We start from the raw sequence: 15,681 nt of genomic DNA, 5'->3' as shown, positions 1-15,681 counted from the left end.
GCCTCACTCGCCGCAGCCTCACTCGCGACGCGGCCCGGGCTGTAAGGCGCTTCGTCATTGGCCGTTGAGAGGCGGGCGCTGGTTCGCTGACGCCAGGCGGGCGTCTCCGCCTCCGCGGGCCCCACCCCTGCGCGCCCCACTGCGCCGCGGAGTTGCCCGGGCGCACTGGGGGTCTCCGGGTTGCAGGGCGCGACGCTCTCCATCCTCCCCGGACACGTCTCCCACCTAGTCACAGTCCTAGGCCCCTGAGCATGGGCTTTTTTCCTGGTTCACAGTTGAGGAAACTGACACCAGGCACAAGCCACACCAACTCGTGAACTCAGGCACTGAAAGCCACCTCCATCCTTCTCCAAATGTGATTCTCCCCCCCCCTCTCTCTCTCTCTCTCTCTCTCTCTCTCTCTCTCTCACACACACACACACACACACACACACACACACACACACACACACACTGCTGTTGTAGGAACTTAAAGGACGAAGGATGTAATTGTGAGAAGAGAGGAATTTGCCAGGCCTCTCATGTGATGAGTACCTAGAAGGGGTCTAGCTCTGTGGATGTCATCTTAAATAAGCCAGCCCACATCATCCCCACCCGAACCCCAGGGAAATCTCTCTTGCTTTCCAGATGTGCAAGCTGGGCCCGATTCTCTAGAGCTGGATGTAGGCACAACACATGGTGCCCTGCAACGGGCGGGGAGATGCTTCTTGATAGGTCCGGAGGGAAAGATTGAAAACGCTGAGAGAGACCACGGGCGCGGACACTGTTCTCTGGCCATCGGTCCCTCATCTAGCTTCTCATAGAAGATGAACATAGCCATAGTCAGTGTTTTGGGAGGTAGCAGTCCTCAGTTTAGAGCACTTTGGATGCTGCAAGACCTGGGGCGCCAAGTTAGAACTCTATGTAAACAGCCTTCCTATATTTGTTGAATAAGTGTGTGCAGACCAGAGTCAGGACCTGCAAATGTGCATTGAATGGGCCTTCTTTAAACCTCCTCCCTCTGGGTAGTAAAAACCTCTCTGTAAGATTTGTGACTCTCGATCTTCCTTAGCAGTGCTATCTCAAAGACAATCCACAAGACCTCAATCCAGTTTCCTAAAGGTCAGTTTCCAGCCAAAAAGGTCCACTCCTCCTACAAGTTCAAGAAGCCCTTTTCCTACAAAGTCTATCAGGGGTGCAAATACACAGCAAATTATAAGTGATCAAATGAAAAGTCGGGTCTTGCACTAGAACTCAATGCATTAAAAAAAACAAGACCAATACAAAACAAAATACTGAAAAATACTGGTTCTTGGCTAAGAAAGCAGCCTCATGGTTTTAGAGCAAACCCTACCAGCTAAGGTTTTCTTATCTACAGTTAACCTACATTGTTCATTTCTCTTCCTATTTTATTTGAATTCACAGTATAATAAAAAGATTTTTCCATACTAATATTTGGTAATGTAAATAAAATAGAGTGAGCAGTTGCCCATGAGACCAAGTGAAGGACACCGCCAGATTTGACCACACTTGGGAATCTTTGCAGTCGGGTGTGGTAGTGAGAGCTCTGGGTTTCTAGGCCTCTCATGTGATGATACCCTGAGCCTACCTGACTCTTCCTGGGCCCTTCCAAGTACATGCAGCCTGGCAAAGTAACCCATTCTCAAAAAAAACTGCAAGTTTCTTTTCTCTACATAATATTTGGGCAGTGTGATACTTGTGAAAGGGTGACAGAACTTCAAACCAAGGTTCTCAAGTAGCCTGCCCTAGATAGAGACCCTGGGAAGGGAGGGTCAGTTTAGACAACTACAGTTTTTATGAGAAGAGTCTCACTCACTCATTCTTAGCTACTCCCTAGAGAAACTGGCCTAGCTTTTGTCCTGCTTGACTGCTGGCCCTTTCAGAGCTCCCTACCCCATTAGCACAATCAAGAGCTGTCTTGGAAGAAAAAAAATAAAAGGAACCAAGAGAGAGATAAGTGGGAGCCCCCTGCTTTCTACTGCATTGGTACCACAGGCAGGTAAGAACTGGACTAGCAGGGCTGATGGTTAGGATTAAAGGAGCCCTGTTTCCCTATGAAAGCCAAAGTCACTTCCCTCCCTGCCTACCTTTCTATCTAGTAAATGAAACAAGGAGTTGTTCTCTAGATCCTGAATGCAGATCATGCACGGGATGCCTCTGAGAATAAGTCAGTGATGTCATCTCAGCTCTCAGGAGCTAACATTCTGGGATGTACATGGATAATAATCTAACAAGCATGGTCACTAAAGTGCCAAGGCGAAAATGAAGCCAGGAAATATGAAAACCAAGCGCCTTCCCAGGCTACTGCTCATCTCCTGAGGGTGCTTTGCTGAGGGTCTGTAACTAAGATGGACCAGGCAGGCTCTCTGACCTTATACGCTCTACGGCCGCCATGGGTAACGTAATCTAGACGTGCTTCCATACTTGGTCCCAAGCTTAAATCCTAACCCAAACCATTACCTAGGACTTGAACCCATCCCAGACCACTACACAAGCCTGCTTGTACAATTCTCAAGGAGGAAGATATTTTATACTAATTTTAGTTGATCAAATAAGGACATGAATCAACAACACAAGCTCTGCTTTTGACTTTTATTTTGCAGGGATGAAGACCTTGGGAGCTCACACATGGCTGGCAAGTATTCTGTTTTAGTTAGAGACCAAAAATCCAATCTTAATTTTTAGATATGAATATTTATAAGTGAAAATGTACACATGTGAAAACTCAGTAAATGTGCCCTTTAAGATCTATGAATTTCCCAAAATGGGTAAGTAGATACAAAGTCTTATCTCCAACCAAGAAGCTATTTGCAATTGATTAGTGCTAGGAAAGGGAAAATTAGTTCTCTTAATTGAAATGTCACTGAGTATATTCAATCATACTCCAGCTCTGATTGTTTGTTTGTATGTGTGTGTGTTACTGGTTTTTAAAATTTTGTTTCAACTTTCCATTTTTGCTTCTATCCCCTCCCCACTTTGAGGGAGAGAAAGAAAGAACGTGAAGTTAAACGGGTAGGAGGTTGGAGGGATATGGAATTGGGGGAGGGGAAACATGATCAAAATATAGTATATGAAAAATATTTCTAAGAAAAAAACAAAAAAGAAAAAGATCTATGCATTTCATTATTTTATTACACACATACAAGGAAAATAGCTGCAAATAACTCTATAGCTTATGTGCTGGCTAATTTAATGTCAATGTGACACAAGCTAGATTATTCTGAAAGGAGGGAACCTCAACCGAGAAAATGCCTTGGTAAGACCTGGCTATAGAACATTTCCTTAACTTGTGATGGTGGAGAGAGCACGGCCTATTGTGGGTGGGGCCATGCCTGCACTGTCGGTCCTGAATTTTATAAGACAGCAGGCCGAGCAAGCCATGATGAGCAAGCCGGTAAGGAGCATCATCTACAACCTCTTTGTCAACTCCTGCCTCCAGGTTCCTGTCCTGACTTTCTTTAGTGGTAAACAGTGATGTGGAAGAATAAGCTAAATAAATCCTTTCCTCCCCAAGTTGCTTTTAGTCATGGTGCTTTACCACAGCAACAGAAACTTTAACGAGGACAGTTAAGACAGTTTATGAAATGCATTTTCAAATATTTAGGGAAAATTATCCTGGTGTAATTTGCTCTTTGTGCTACTGAGACAGGGTCTTGTCCAGGATGAAGGTCTCTCTCTCTCTCTCTTCTTTTTTTGTTTGGGTTTTTTGTTTTGAGTCAGGATCTCACTATGTCGCCCTTGGCTAGCCTGGAACTCAGAATTCAGAGATCTGCCTACCCTGCCTCCTTTGGCCAAACTCTTTTAAGGTGTGTGTGTGTGTAAGAATGTGAGCATATGTATATAAGGATCCCTTGGAGACGGAAAGAGGGAACTGGATCCCACAGCCTGGGTTAACAGGTGGTTCTGAGGTTCAGGATGTCGGTGCAGGAATCTGGACCCATGACGACTGATCAACAAATGCTCTTAACTGCTGAGCCATTTCTCCAGTCCCAAGCTTCAAACCCTTTATCCTCCTACTTTAGCCTCCAGAATGCTGACATTACAAGTGTGGGCCACCACATCCAGCATGGAACTTATTTTGAAATGCACACAAATAATTAATGGATACAGGGACAAATGTATAACTCAAGTTTAGTAATATGTTAATGAATAATCCAAGTGATGATTATACCGGTGTCCAATATAAACATTATTTTGTTTGTTTGTTTTTTTCAAGACAGGGTTTCTCTGTGTAGCCCTGGCTGTCCTGGAACTCACTCTGTAGACCAGGCTAGCCTCGAACTCAGAAATCTGCCTGCCTCTGCTTCCCAGAGAGCTGGGATTACAGGTGAGTGCCACCACCATCTGGCTAAACATTTTTTTAAAGTTTGTTTGGGTATTTCAAAATCCCACAATAAAGTCTTGGAGGGAGGGCAGATGCACGAACTTTACAAAAGTATATAAAATTGTTTTGCTTTTGTTTTGTGGTGCAAAGCATTCAACCCTGGGCTCCAGCCACTCTAGGTGAGTCCAGTGCTCTCTGCTGTGCTGCACGCATTCAAAGCCCCCTGCTTTTACATTTCAGCCACTCTCCCTATGAACGAGTCCAGTGCAGAACTTCTCTTCATGAGTTATAATCACTGTGGCCACTTATTGTTGTAATTTCTCCTCTATTTCTATGATTTCAGGTGTGGGTATTTACGCTTGCATGTTACTACGGGGGGCGTGGATCTATCATGTACAGTCTAAAAGCACTGGGCAGTCTTTCCTTCCCAGAAAGAAACTCTCATTTTGAGTTCTCTTTCACTGAGAACTCAAAATGTTGTCAGTAATCTCTCCAAAGGACATCAAAGAGACACTTAAACACTAAGGACCTGTGATGCTGAGACGAGGGAGGAAACACATCCTGTGTTAGCATCTTTTCCCTCCCTTGGAGGTATCTGCTTGTTCTAAAGAGATTAAAACAAACTGACTCCTGAAACAGACCATAATCTTCCCAGAACCTTGTAGCCCATCCCCCTTAAGAGGTGAGACGGTGGAGGTAGGATTAGCAGACCACTTTGACAGAGCGTGGTGGGACACATCGGAATTCAGTGCTTGATTAGCAAAGGCAGCACAGTTTCTGTCTGGATACCAGATGCACCAGGTTGTAGCCGTTCTCACCCACAACCATAAGGTCCATTCACAATGCCTCACCAGAAATGGAAATGCACAAGCCTCCAGGTGATGTCAGCCCCCAGATATCAAGTCAGCCTTAGCCTTTGAGCTTTCTTCTGCTGATAGCGAGCTATGAACCAGGCATAAACCATCACTGCTGAACCCTGCCCACATCCCTGACCCACATAATAAACCGTTGGCAGAGCAGGTTGTTTCACAATGAGATCTATTTTCTTGGAGGATTTTCACAAGCTTGCATTTACCAATCAGATGGGAACAAAGGAAGCTAAACCATACTAAGCCCAGAATCTCTCATTTTCTGTTGTTGTTCGGTTTATTTTGGTTTATTTATTTTATGTACATTGGTATTTTGTCAGGTCCCTTAGAAGTGGAGTTACAGGCAGGTGTGACCTGCAGTATTGGTGCTGGGAACTGAACCCAAGTCCTCTAAAAGAGCAGTCAGTGCTCATAAATGTTGAGTCATCTCTTCAGCTCCCTTGGTTTTTGTTTTTGTTTTGTTTGAGACTAGGTTTTGATACGTAGCCCTAGCTAGTTTGGAATCTGTGATATAGCCAAGGCTAGTGGCAGTCCTCCTACCTCTCCGTCCTAAGTACTAGATTTCAGCCTTTAACCATCTTTAAGATAGGGGCTTGCTTCGTAGTCATATTTGCCTTGAACTCACCTATCCCAGCCTTCCAAGTCCTGGGATTTTAAAAACATAGTTAGGACTAGGCGTGCCTAAGAGGGGAGCACCCTGCAGACTTTGGTTTCTTCCTGCTAACAAGTAAGCTGGGAGCCATGACGACCAGGGCTCACCTCGCTGACGGGTGGGAGTGCTGCAGTGCGCTGGAGTACACTCGAGGCTGCAGACACAAGGCACAAAGTCACAACTCTCTTGCTGACTGGAGGGAAGGACTTAAGTAGGGTGGGATTAGGAGTTTTCAGTTCATAACTCTCATGATCTTCTAACCCATTTTTCAAGCTCAGGGACCACTCAAGAACTGCTTGCCACTTACTGTTCAACAGTCAGGGCTGTCCAAGGTACTTCCTCCAACCCTGACAATGGGATGGCCACCGGCTTCCCATCCATCCTCCAATCAGGTTTTCGGGTGCAGAGGACTTGACTTCAGTTCCAGTCTGAACACAACCTAGGTATCAAATCCTCATTTATTTCTATTTATTTTTCCTTCATTCATTTATATGCCCATTTATTCAGTGTGTTTTGTATATGCGTAAATATCAGATGACAAGGGTTTAAACTCAAGTTGCCTGGCTTGGTTGCAAGAGCCGTTAGCTACTGAGCCACCTGGCCAGCCTGAATCCTTCTTTTGCTACGCATTTGCTGTTATAGATTCAGAACTGTCAGTGTGGTCCTTGTGAGATTGTGGACGTGCATGTAATGCTTTCAGTGTGGGCCTTCCAGACTTAGATTTTATGCTATTTCTCTCCGTACCTTCCTCCAGGCTATGACACAGCTTCTGAGAGAATAACTATGTGAGTAAACAGGTCTCTAACTTCCTATTCCTAACCGCAATACAATCAAATATGTGGAGTTCTGCTGCAATAGCTAGACAGTTTTGCCCCAAAGCCTGCTTTTCTTAAGCTAGACAGCATACAACAACTATTCCAAATTAGTATTCCAAATTTATTTACATCTGGACATCCCTGGGTTTTAACTCGTCCCTCAAGGACAGGCTCTTCACTTCTTCTGGACTTGTGCTCTGGCCCGCTGAATCTTGTCAGCTATGGCCCCATCTGTAGCTCCAGTGCAGTGGGACAAAACGAGGCTCAGTTCAGTTTCATTCCGATGCTCAATAGCCACATCTGCAGCCTGAGCCACATCCCTGTGGTTTGAGCAGAAAGGAAGATGGCGTTGGGGCTGTTCAAGGGCAACAGCCCATCTCCTCTCAGCCCACTCCAGCCACCTCACACACACAGGCCTTCACCTAACTTACCCGACAAGAAGCAAAGCCTTGACCTTCTGTTCAGGGCCCACACGGGAAGTGTACTTCTTGGCCTCGTGTTTGTTATGCTGTTTCATGCAGATCTCTACAAAGGGCTTTGCAAGACAGAGAAGACAAGCCTAGCCCTATGCCCTCTCTCTCAGGAGCAGAAGTCCAGGGGACGCTTGCCCATAGGTGACTGTACATTTTGTACAGTCGGTATATTTAGTCCCCTTCCCACCTATGCAAAACAATATGGAGCATACCAGTACAACAGAAAGCCACTAAACCAAAGACCTATCAGAGACTTGAGAAGAACCATCTTTATGCTTCTATTCTACCTCCACCATTCCCACCACCAAGGTAGGTACTTCTGCCTCCTGTCCACTAAAGCCTTGTATTTTCTCTCAGGCTGCCACTATAAAACATGCCCTCCCTGTGTCTGAAGCACCCCCTCAGTATCTTGGTCCTCCCTGCCCTTCTGCCCTCAGGCACACAGTGGTCCCTGTAGTCTTTATGGGTAAAGTAGCTCTTCCCAGCACTAGGTAGGAGGCAGGCTGTGCCTATCCTCCAGAGTTCCCCACACAGTACATGTCTGCCCATGTTCACATAGCACAGCACTAGCTAAGAGCACAGGACAGTGGAGTAGGAGCACACATGGGCCACTGTCCCACCACCCTCGCCTGGCCCCCTCCCAGAACTACTCTTACTGGTGGGAGGCCTAGGGAAGATCCCTGCCTCACCAGGTAGCCAATCGGTGATTTCTTGCTCTTGGAAAACTTCTCCAGCTCCTCCCAATCTTCCAGCTCTGCCAGGGCAGCCAGCTTTAACCACCAGAGCCTGCAGGAAAGCTGTACTCAGCACAGGTATGAAGGAAAGGCAAGAAGTCCCAGGACTACTTATAGCTGAGATCCTCACCCACCTCTTGTCAGGGATGCGGAAGTCACGCGCCAGTTGCTCTGCCCGCTTGTTGTGGCCTCCAAGGATAAGAGTGGTGACTGTGTCATGTAGAGAAAGATCTAGGAACCTGCCCCCTAGCTCATCCTCTAGGCGTCGCTGTAGCCGCAGGAGCCTCATTTGATCCTCTGTAGCCTGGAGGCCAGAACAAGGGGATCAAGGTCAAGGAAGGAAGACCAGGAAGGCAGGACAGGAAGCTCTTAGAAAAGGTGTCAAACCTTGGCAGCAAATTCATTCTTGGCCTTGTAGAAGGCATCAGCTGCTGTCTGCAGAGCTGCCACTCGCCCTTCAATACGCTACAGACAAAGGATGCTGACGTTACAACACATTCATTGGCCTTGCTTCTCTCCACCCTTGTGCCTGGAGCCTGCCTTATCTACTAGGGGCACTCTCCCACTGTCCTAGAGACGCCAGCTCTCTTGGGACCATGCCACATTCTAGCTTGATGTTCTCAGAGCCCCTCAACAGTTATGACCAGAGAGGGTGGAAGCAAATGCAGAGGGCTAGGGCTAACTAACGCAAAGGCCCCACCCTCCCTCTGGACCACAGACCTCTTCAGCAGCATAGCTGGCTCTGATGTGGAAGCTGCCCAATTCCTGGTGATTGTCGTCTTGATTGTAAAGGTCCTTCAGAGTGTCTAGCTCCTGATGCTTACAGAACTGGCTCACAGGCAGAAGATTAGTCAGCAAAGTCAACTCAAAGGCTCAGAAGGCGCCAACCCTTTCCTCTCCTTCACACACATTTATTTACCTGTCGATACAGACTCAGGGCCATGGGTTGGTTCCGGAGAGTCATGAAAAAGTCTCCTCGATTGAGTTCATTCTTTAGGTGCAGCAGCACTGTAAACACTGTGAGATGAAGAAGTCGGTGGGCCTCAGCCCAGCTCTGACGTTATTGGGTTCACTCACACTATCATCCTGGGGCCTGGCCCTCGCCCATCATCCCTGCTCACCCAGGTCAGTGTCTCCACTCTCAATGGCCTTGCTCAGTGCGAGTTTGCTCCTCTTCATCTTTAGGAGAAGAGGTACCTGCTCCCCTGACCGTGGCTCATACTCCAGCAGCTGTGAAGAGGGATAGAAGGCAAACAGACACTTGTATAAGGGCCTGAACAACCCTGAGGTGTCTGGGAAAGGTAACATGACCACACCTTAATGGCCAGTTCAGTGCGGCCACAGCCATAGGCCCTCGCAGCAATGTCAGAGTATGAAACACCAGGCGTGTCACCCAGCTTCTGATTAATAGCCCGTGCTACATCTTCATCTGAGACATCCTTCTGCTGCACCTGTAAGTGTGTATGTTGGTGTCACACAAGTCTGGATGTCATCCCTTACCTGCCCAAACCTACAGGACCTCCATCAGAACCCACCCTTTACTTCCATGCTCTGTATTTCCTGTATATTGTCAGGGCCTGAGGTTACCTCATATCCCATGCCCTTGCCTTGTAGCAGGCCCAGTGGGCTAGGATCCTGCTGACACCCTGTACTTCAGGAAGGCGCAGGTACTCGCATATCTGGATAGCCAGGGGATAAAGCCTCCGCAACACAAGCCTGGCAGATGAAGGAGTAAGGGACAAGGCGGGAGGCAAAGTGAGGTCAAGCAGGCAGAGTGGCCCTAACCTGTTTTAGGCCTCCCAGTCCTAAAAGGTAAGTGAGGAGTAGTGCCCACAAGTCCCCACATAATACTACCCACCCTTGCCCTCCTGTGGCGCCCTGGGCTTCTGTACCTGTCTAGCAGCACCTGGACAGTGAGCTGCTTGTATCTGTATTTTCCTTGGTTAAGGATCAGTTGGTATAAGCCCTGTTTGCCAGGGGATCTGCAGACCACATCTCCTGCCCCTTACCCTGCCATGCCCAGTTGTAAACACCCTCATGCCATACACAGGGATACTGGGTGTAGGTGAGAGGGATCCCGATGTGGTAGTCCCTAATAGCATTGAGCACTCGAAGGTCCTGACACATGCGCACGAAGCTGTCAGGTGGAAATCTGTCAAGGAAACACTTTCCAAATGAAGCTGCCTGAAAAGAACCAAATGCAAATGAACCTCCCTTGCTGCCCAGCCCAGCCCAGCCCACTTCCACCATATCCCCCCTGCAAGCCCCCTCCAGGCCAACCCTGAGGAGGCTCTTTTGCATGTCTGGCTGGTGCTCATGTCCTGCAGCCTCAATGCACTGCTGCACAGCCTGGATCAGCTGCCCCAGTTCCTGGATCTCCCGCAGGTATTCGTCTGCCTTCTGGCTCTCTTTCTGTGGGGAGAGGCCCAGAGATGCAGCATCACAGAGAGAGTCTCACTCTGGTCCCTAGCCTCAGGGGACAACAGAATTCAAACAGAAAGGTCCTGGAAAGTGCCAACTTGAGCCTGTGTACAGTAGGGTTGCCCTGCTCTTCCTAGCCAGTTTACGTGTGCTAGCCTTGGCCAGTTCAAGTCAGTGTCTTACCTAGTCCCCACAACCCCGTCAGATGGCACCTGCCTTATCATGGGTGCTTAGGCAGGGGCAGCGGGCTGGTCTAGTCAGGAAAAGAGAAAGGAAGAGGGCATCTTGGGAATCTTACAAGTTGCTCGGAAATTACCTCATATTCCTTCTGGGCCTCCAACAGCAGTGCTCCAGGGGCCATTGAGGCAATTTTGAAGATCTCTTCACTGGCCACTAGAGGGGAGTGTTTGAGTAGAAATGAAGCGTGATAATTCTCAGTTCTGCCCCTGACACCCAGCTCGTGTTCTGGGCCATTGGCATAGGACAGTATGGGAGCCTGAGGCCAGGGGCACCTGCCTTGCTCACACTGTATGCTTGTGGGAGCCTCACCTGGGACTTCATGCAGGAATTCATGGGTGTTTCGGGAGAAGATGCGGACCCCATCAAGCTCAGGCACTAAGTAGGAGTCCTCGTCTAGCACAAACCTGAATTTAGTCAAGGCTACTAAGAACATCCAAAGATAGGACAACCTCCCTTTCCCTCCCTCCCAGCCCATACAGGGAGCAGTCCAAGGATACTGAATGCTTTCGGGCGCATTGCCCACCACCATCAGCCGCCTCTCCCAAGCCACAACAACAGCCCTTTCCTTGCTTCGAGGACGGCTACACCTATGGGCAACATCATATACACATCTGTGACACCTGGGACATCTTCTACTCATAGCCACGTCTTCTACATTGCTTGTACCCCTTTTCCTGGGGACAGCCTGAACAGACTGTGCTCAGGAGCCCATTTCCCTGGCCACATGCCCATCTGTTTCCCTCTCACTCTTGCACTACCAGTCAGTGGCCCACAGAGGGCAATGTTCTCCTTTCAGTGCAGCAGAGAGGGGAAGGACTAAGTTCCATTTAGTGGCCAGAAGACAGGATGACTCAGGCTATCCAAGGCACAAGGCTCTGTTCTAACCCCACCCTTGAAGACCGCCTCTGTCCTCACCAGACCATCTGCTTCGGGGGAGCCCGGATGTTGCAGTTGAACTCACACAGCTTCTCCTGAAACGGCACAGCATGTCATGGCCCTGCCCCGGCATCCAGCTGTTCAACAGTCATCCTGCTGTTGAAAAGCTATGGCCCTATCCACAACAGATCTTCCTTGGGCAAAGCACAGTATCCCTTGTTGTTCCAGAACCACACCTTGAGTGATGCTGTCCCCATCCAGATGTAGCCCGTGTCTGTGAAGAGTGCCAGGTAACGGTATGTGAAGGATACAGCCATCTGTAGGAAGCTGCTTACTCCTGGGGCTAGGCCAGCAGGTGTCTGTGACAGGAGCAGGGAGGAAACCAGATAAACTGACTTCTCAATGCCTTCCTACTGGTTGATCATCCCTTCCATTTCATTCCCACTTAGATTCTCACCACTGCAGAGCAGGTAGCATGATCCAGAAGGTAAAGATCGGGCCCTACAGCCAGCAGAATGTGTGTTACTCGGTCATGGCACAGTGTGGTCCAACAGGAGGGTGCACTCTGCAGACCTGTGACAGGGAAAAGGAAACGTTGAAATGCCCAGAGCCCTCAGTGTGTGTCTCTGCTGGTTCCAGTCTAGAACCACACCCATGGTACTGAAGGGCTCTCTTAAGTATCAGGGCTTACCTGGCACCTCTGGCATCCGACGGAGTTTGAGGTCACCCACATTGGCACTCAGAGTAAAGCGATAGGCTCCTGTAAGGATGGCCACCCCAGAACCAAACTCAGTGTGAAAAATCCGGGCATCCAGGACACGGTTCTGAAGCACTTCCTAACAACAAGGAACATGGCTTAAGAAATCGACAGGTGAAGAGGCCCCCCTTCCCTCCTCAGGCTCCTTCGGCCCCTACATTGCCCATGCTGAAGTGCCTCCGGAAGTCTCCATGAAGGCCATAAACTAGCACTGCACCATCTTCTTGCACACAGAGCAGCTCCTCCTCAGCTGACCAGCCGAGGGCCACCACAGGCCCACTCTTCCACTGCAGAGGAGAGAGGTTCCCATGGCTTTCCTTAGAATCAGCCAGCCCTGTCCATCACACAGTAGGGATAGGCTCCATGCTCACCAGCAGGCTAGCCAGCGGCATGCCCGATGCAGAGTAGATCTCCAGGACTGGCCGCACGCTGGCAGCTTTATCTTTTCTCCAACAGTTCCTCAGTAGAGCTGCAATTTAAGAGACTTCTGTCCTAGAACCTCAGGCCCCATGTAAGGTAGGCATCCTGGATCATTTACCCAAGCCTAGCCCATGGGAATCGAGCCCGTGAAAACCCAAACTAAAAACATTTAGACGGTGGATTGGCAAAGAACAACCTGAAAGCAACACCCTGGGAGCCCAAGGATGTAGTGGCAATAGAGAGGGCGCATACCAATGGGTCCCCCATAGGGGGCAGCAGCCACCAGGCAATCCTTGAGTTCCTCCTTCAGGTCCCAGTCCATGCTGTACAGTTCATACTTCCTGCTCACAGAGATAAACAGAGATTAGCGTCCTCAAGATCCTCTATCTAGACAGAATAAGCCCCAGAGGAATGCTGGAAGCTACTGTTTAGCCTCTGCAGTATTGGAGGAGAGTCTTCCTCTCCCTCACGAGAGGAAGAGGAGGATGGAGACTAGAAACTGACCATATCATGCAGGCCTGGGGACCGCAGGTGAAGAAGCACAGGGTATCGACAAGGAAGGATATAGTTTTTGAGGCAAGTGTCCACTGTAGGCAGGAGCATCTGAGATGGGTAGGTTATGTACAACACACTGAAATGGTGCCTGGAACCAGTAGGAAAGTGAGACCTGCAGAGGCCTACTTATTGAGTAGGAGGCCTCTTTTATTTCTGGTTCTGATGATGAATCTGATTGTGCTCTTTATGCCTAAGGCTCAAGTTAAAGTTCTAGATGAAGTTAGTTTTAGAAGCACCGATTTCAGTGTCTGAAAGATGATACCCCAAACGAGTTCTTCCAAGGGATACCACTGGGGAGTCCTGGTGATGGCATTCTGTGACTCCTGGTTTTCAAGAAGTGACAAAATCACAAGCAGGCTGAGAAGCCTGCAGCCCTATTTGCATGCTGAACATGCAAATATTTGCATGAATGCATGCTGAGGTCCTAGTGTGTGCATGAATGCATGCTGCAGCCCTAGTATGTTCATGAATACATACTGCAATCATAGGTGTGTGAATGAATATGCTACAGCCCTAGCGTGTGCATGAATGCATGCTGCCTGGAAAGGGCTTAAAGCTTCAAACATGCTATCGCTGGATGCTTGGAAGAGTGGGGAAGGGGCAGAGAAAAGTGGATGTTATTCTAGACCATCAAAAGAAAATGCAAACGCAAATAAAGAGGGCATTTTTGTGTATCTCAGTGGTTTTCTAATTAACAATCAGGAACATGCCCACCATTGCACTTGACACCCCTCTGGGGGCTCTAGCCAAAATAATTTAAGGAAACAATTAACTAACTATATCAGGCATTGTGGCTCACATCTGGAAGTCTAGCATTAGAGAGGCTATGGCGTCATATTATTTCAAGTTCAAGGTCAGCCTGGACAAGACTGTTTCCAGACCAAATCTGGACTTCAGAATGAGACCCCATCTTCATTTTCCTCCCAGCATAGAAATCTTTGACTATATTTTAAAAAACAAAGTTGTTACTAAGAATTGTGCACCCATTATCTTAAAATCTGATATGTTCTGTGTGATGGCTGTTCTTGGTTGTCAACTTGACTACATGTAGAATTAACTAAAACCCAAATGGCTGGGCACACCTGTGAGGGGTTTTCTTTTTTTTTTTTCTTTTTCTTTTTTTTTTTTTTTAGATTTGGTTTTTTCAAGACAGGGTTTCTCTGTGTAGTCCTGGCTGTCCTGGAACTCACTCTGTAGACCAGGCTGGCCTTGAACTCAGAAATCTGCCTGCCTCTGCCTCCCAGAGTGCTGGGATTACAGGCATGCACCACCACTGCCCAGCTTCGAGGGATTTTCTTCTTAATTAGATCATTTGAAGTGGGAAGATCCACTTCTAACCTTGCTTTCTGAGGTGGGAAGATCCCTCTTTTATCTGGACCGTATCTTCTGCTGGAATCATATGTAAAGGAAGTGGAAGACTAAAGTTCTCTTTGCCTGCTTGCCCTTGCTCTCACTGTCAAGTCCATTCCTTCATTAGTGCTAGAGCCTGCGTCTTCTGGATTCCAGCATCGACTGAAGACCGGCTGAGACAGTCAGCCTGGTGGACCTTTCATTTATAGGCAGCCGTTATTAGATTAGCTGGAGTCTGTAAGCCATTCTGATAAATCCTATGAATATATTTATATATTTTAATGTATAATATTAAATAAATATAATAGATAGTATTAAATAATGCACTTATGTATTATATATTTATCTATCCATCCACCTCTATATATGTACCCATCTATCTACATCTATCTAGCCATACATGGATGTATATATGTGTATGTGTGTATATGTGTGTGTGTGTATATATGTATATACACACACACACATATATATGGATTTATTCTATACATTCTGTTCCTCTAGATAGAACCCTGAGTAGTACACTTTGAAATGTGAATTTTCTTGAGTGTTGTTTCAGATTTGAGTTGCAGATTAGATGATAAACTAGCTAAGTCTACTCAAATAACCTAAATTACAAAGAACCCTGAAATATAAAATACTTATCTCAGTTTAAGTATTTTCTCTTGCTGAGGGACACTCAGTAAAGCAATTTACAGGACAGTAAGAGAACTCAGCAGGATAATGAGCAAACATCAGCCCATGTTTGCATGGCAAGACATTTCCATTCGCAGTGAGACTCATGTTGAATGAGAACATGAGGGGAGCAAGGGGGTGGGGGGGGAGAAGAGGAGGACAGGGGGAGAAATGAGTGAAGATAATCAAACAAGCACTTTCAACATGTTTTTGGTTTTGTTTTTTGAGACTGCCCTGGTTCTTGCTAAATACCCAAGCTAGCCTAGAATTCATAGCTATTTGCTTAATTTGCCAAGTGCTGGGATAAAAGTATACATTCATTACATCTGGTTTATAAATGTGAACTTTTAAAGGATTCTAGTAGTACCAGACATGGCAGCAGATGCCTTTAACCCCAGAACTTAGGGGGCAGAGGCAGGAGAATTTCTGTTTGAGGCTAGCGTGGACTACACAGCATGTTCCAGACTAGCCAGGGTACACAGACCTTGTCTTAAATAAAATAAATTAATATTAAAAAAAG

The 15,681-nt window shown here is 47.4% G+C and overlaps 1 protein-coding gene across 3 annotated transcripts in view; it reads right to left on the bottom strand.

Annotated features, from left to right (window-relative positions):
* Nucleotides 1-5,409: 5,409 nt before the first annotated feature.
* The window catches only part of Vps16 (VPS16 core subunit of CORVET and HOPS complexes), a 24,880-nt gene continuing 14,608 nt past the window's right edge, over nucleotides 5,410-15,681 (bottom strand). The window contains exons 2-26 of one of the 3 annotated variants that reach the window (XR_007977951.1): nucleotides 12,834-12,922; nucleotides 12,533-12,630; nucleotides 12,320-12,448; nucleotides 12,096-12,240; nucleotides 11,862-11,977; nucleotides 11,641-11,763; nucleotides 11,444-11,499; nucleotides 11,026-11,115; nucleotides 10,838-10,932; nucleotides 10,605-10,681; nucleotides 10,148-10,279; nucleotides 9,924-10,051; nucleotides 9,760-9,795; nucleotides 9,475-9,583; nucleotides 9,184-9,318; nucleotides 8,989-9,097; nucleotides 8,787-8,884; nucleotides 8,588-8,695; nucleotides 8,255-8,332; nucleotides 8,002-8,171; nucleotides 7,823-7,919; nucleotides 7,092-7,195; nucleotides 6,790-6,980; nucleotides 6,153-6,284; nucleotides 5,415-5,999 (exon numbers count right to left, since the gene is read on the bottom strand). Coding sequence is in view for 2 of the 3 variants with exons in the window: in XM_052183619.1 (XP_052039579.1) it covers nucleotides 6,836-6,980; nucleotides 7,092-7,195; nucleotides 7,823-7,919; nucleotides 8,002-8,171; nucleotides 8,255-8,332; nucleotides 8,588-8,695; nucleotides 8,787-8,884; nucleotides 8,989-9,097; nucleotides 9,184-9,318; nucleotides 9,475-9,583; nucleotides 9,760-9,795; nucleotides 9,924-10,051; nucleotides 10,148-10,279; nucleotides 10,605-10,681; nucleotides 10,838-10,932; nucleotides 11,026-11,115; nucleotides 11,444-11,499; nucleotides 11,641-11,763; nucleotides 11,862-11,977; nucleotides 12,096-12,240; nucleotides 12,320-12,448; nucleotides 12,533-12,630; nucleotides 12,834-12,922 (2,467 nt within the window). In the remaining variant the exon portion in view is untranslated. Of the gene's footprint in view, nucleotides 6,285-6,760; nucleotides 6,981-7,091; nucleotides 7,196-7,822; nucleotides 7,920-8,001; nucleotides 8,172-8,254; nucleotides 8,333-8,587; nucleotides 8,696-8,786; nucleotides 8,885-8,988; nucleotides 9,098-9,183; nucleotides 9,319-9,474; nucleotides 9,584-9,759; nucleotides 9,796-9,923; nucleotides 10,052-10,147; nucleotides 10,280-10,604; nucleotides 10,682-10,837; nucleotides 10,933-11,025; nucleotides 11,116-11,443; nucleotides 11,500-11,640; nucleotides 11,764-11,861; nucleotides 11,978-12,095; nucleotides 12,241-12,319; nucleotides 12,449-12,532; nucleotides 12,631-12,833; nucleotides 12,923-15,681 lie in introns of those variants that run through there. The other 2 variants (XM_052183619.1, XM_052183620.1) reach the window with 2 other exon arrangements.

Source organism: Apodemus sylvaticus, chromosome 5, assembly GCF_947179515.1.
Source record: "Apodemus sylvaticus chromosome 5, mApoSyl1.1, whole genome shotgun sequence".
In the NCBI taxonomy this organism is placed as follows: domain Eukaryota; kingdom Metazoa; phylum Chordata; class Mammalia; order Rodentia; family Muridae; genus Apodemus; species Apodemus sylvaticus.
This window is presented reverse-complemented; position numbering and strand designations above follow the sequence as displayed.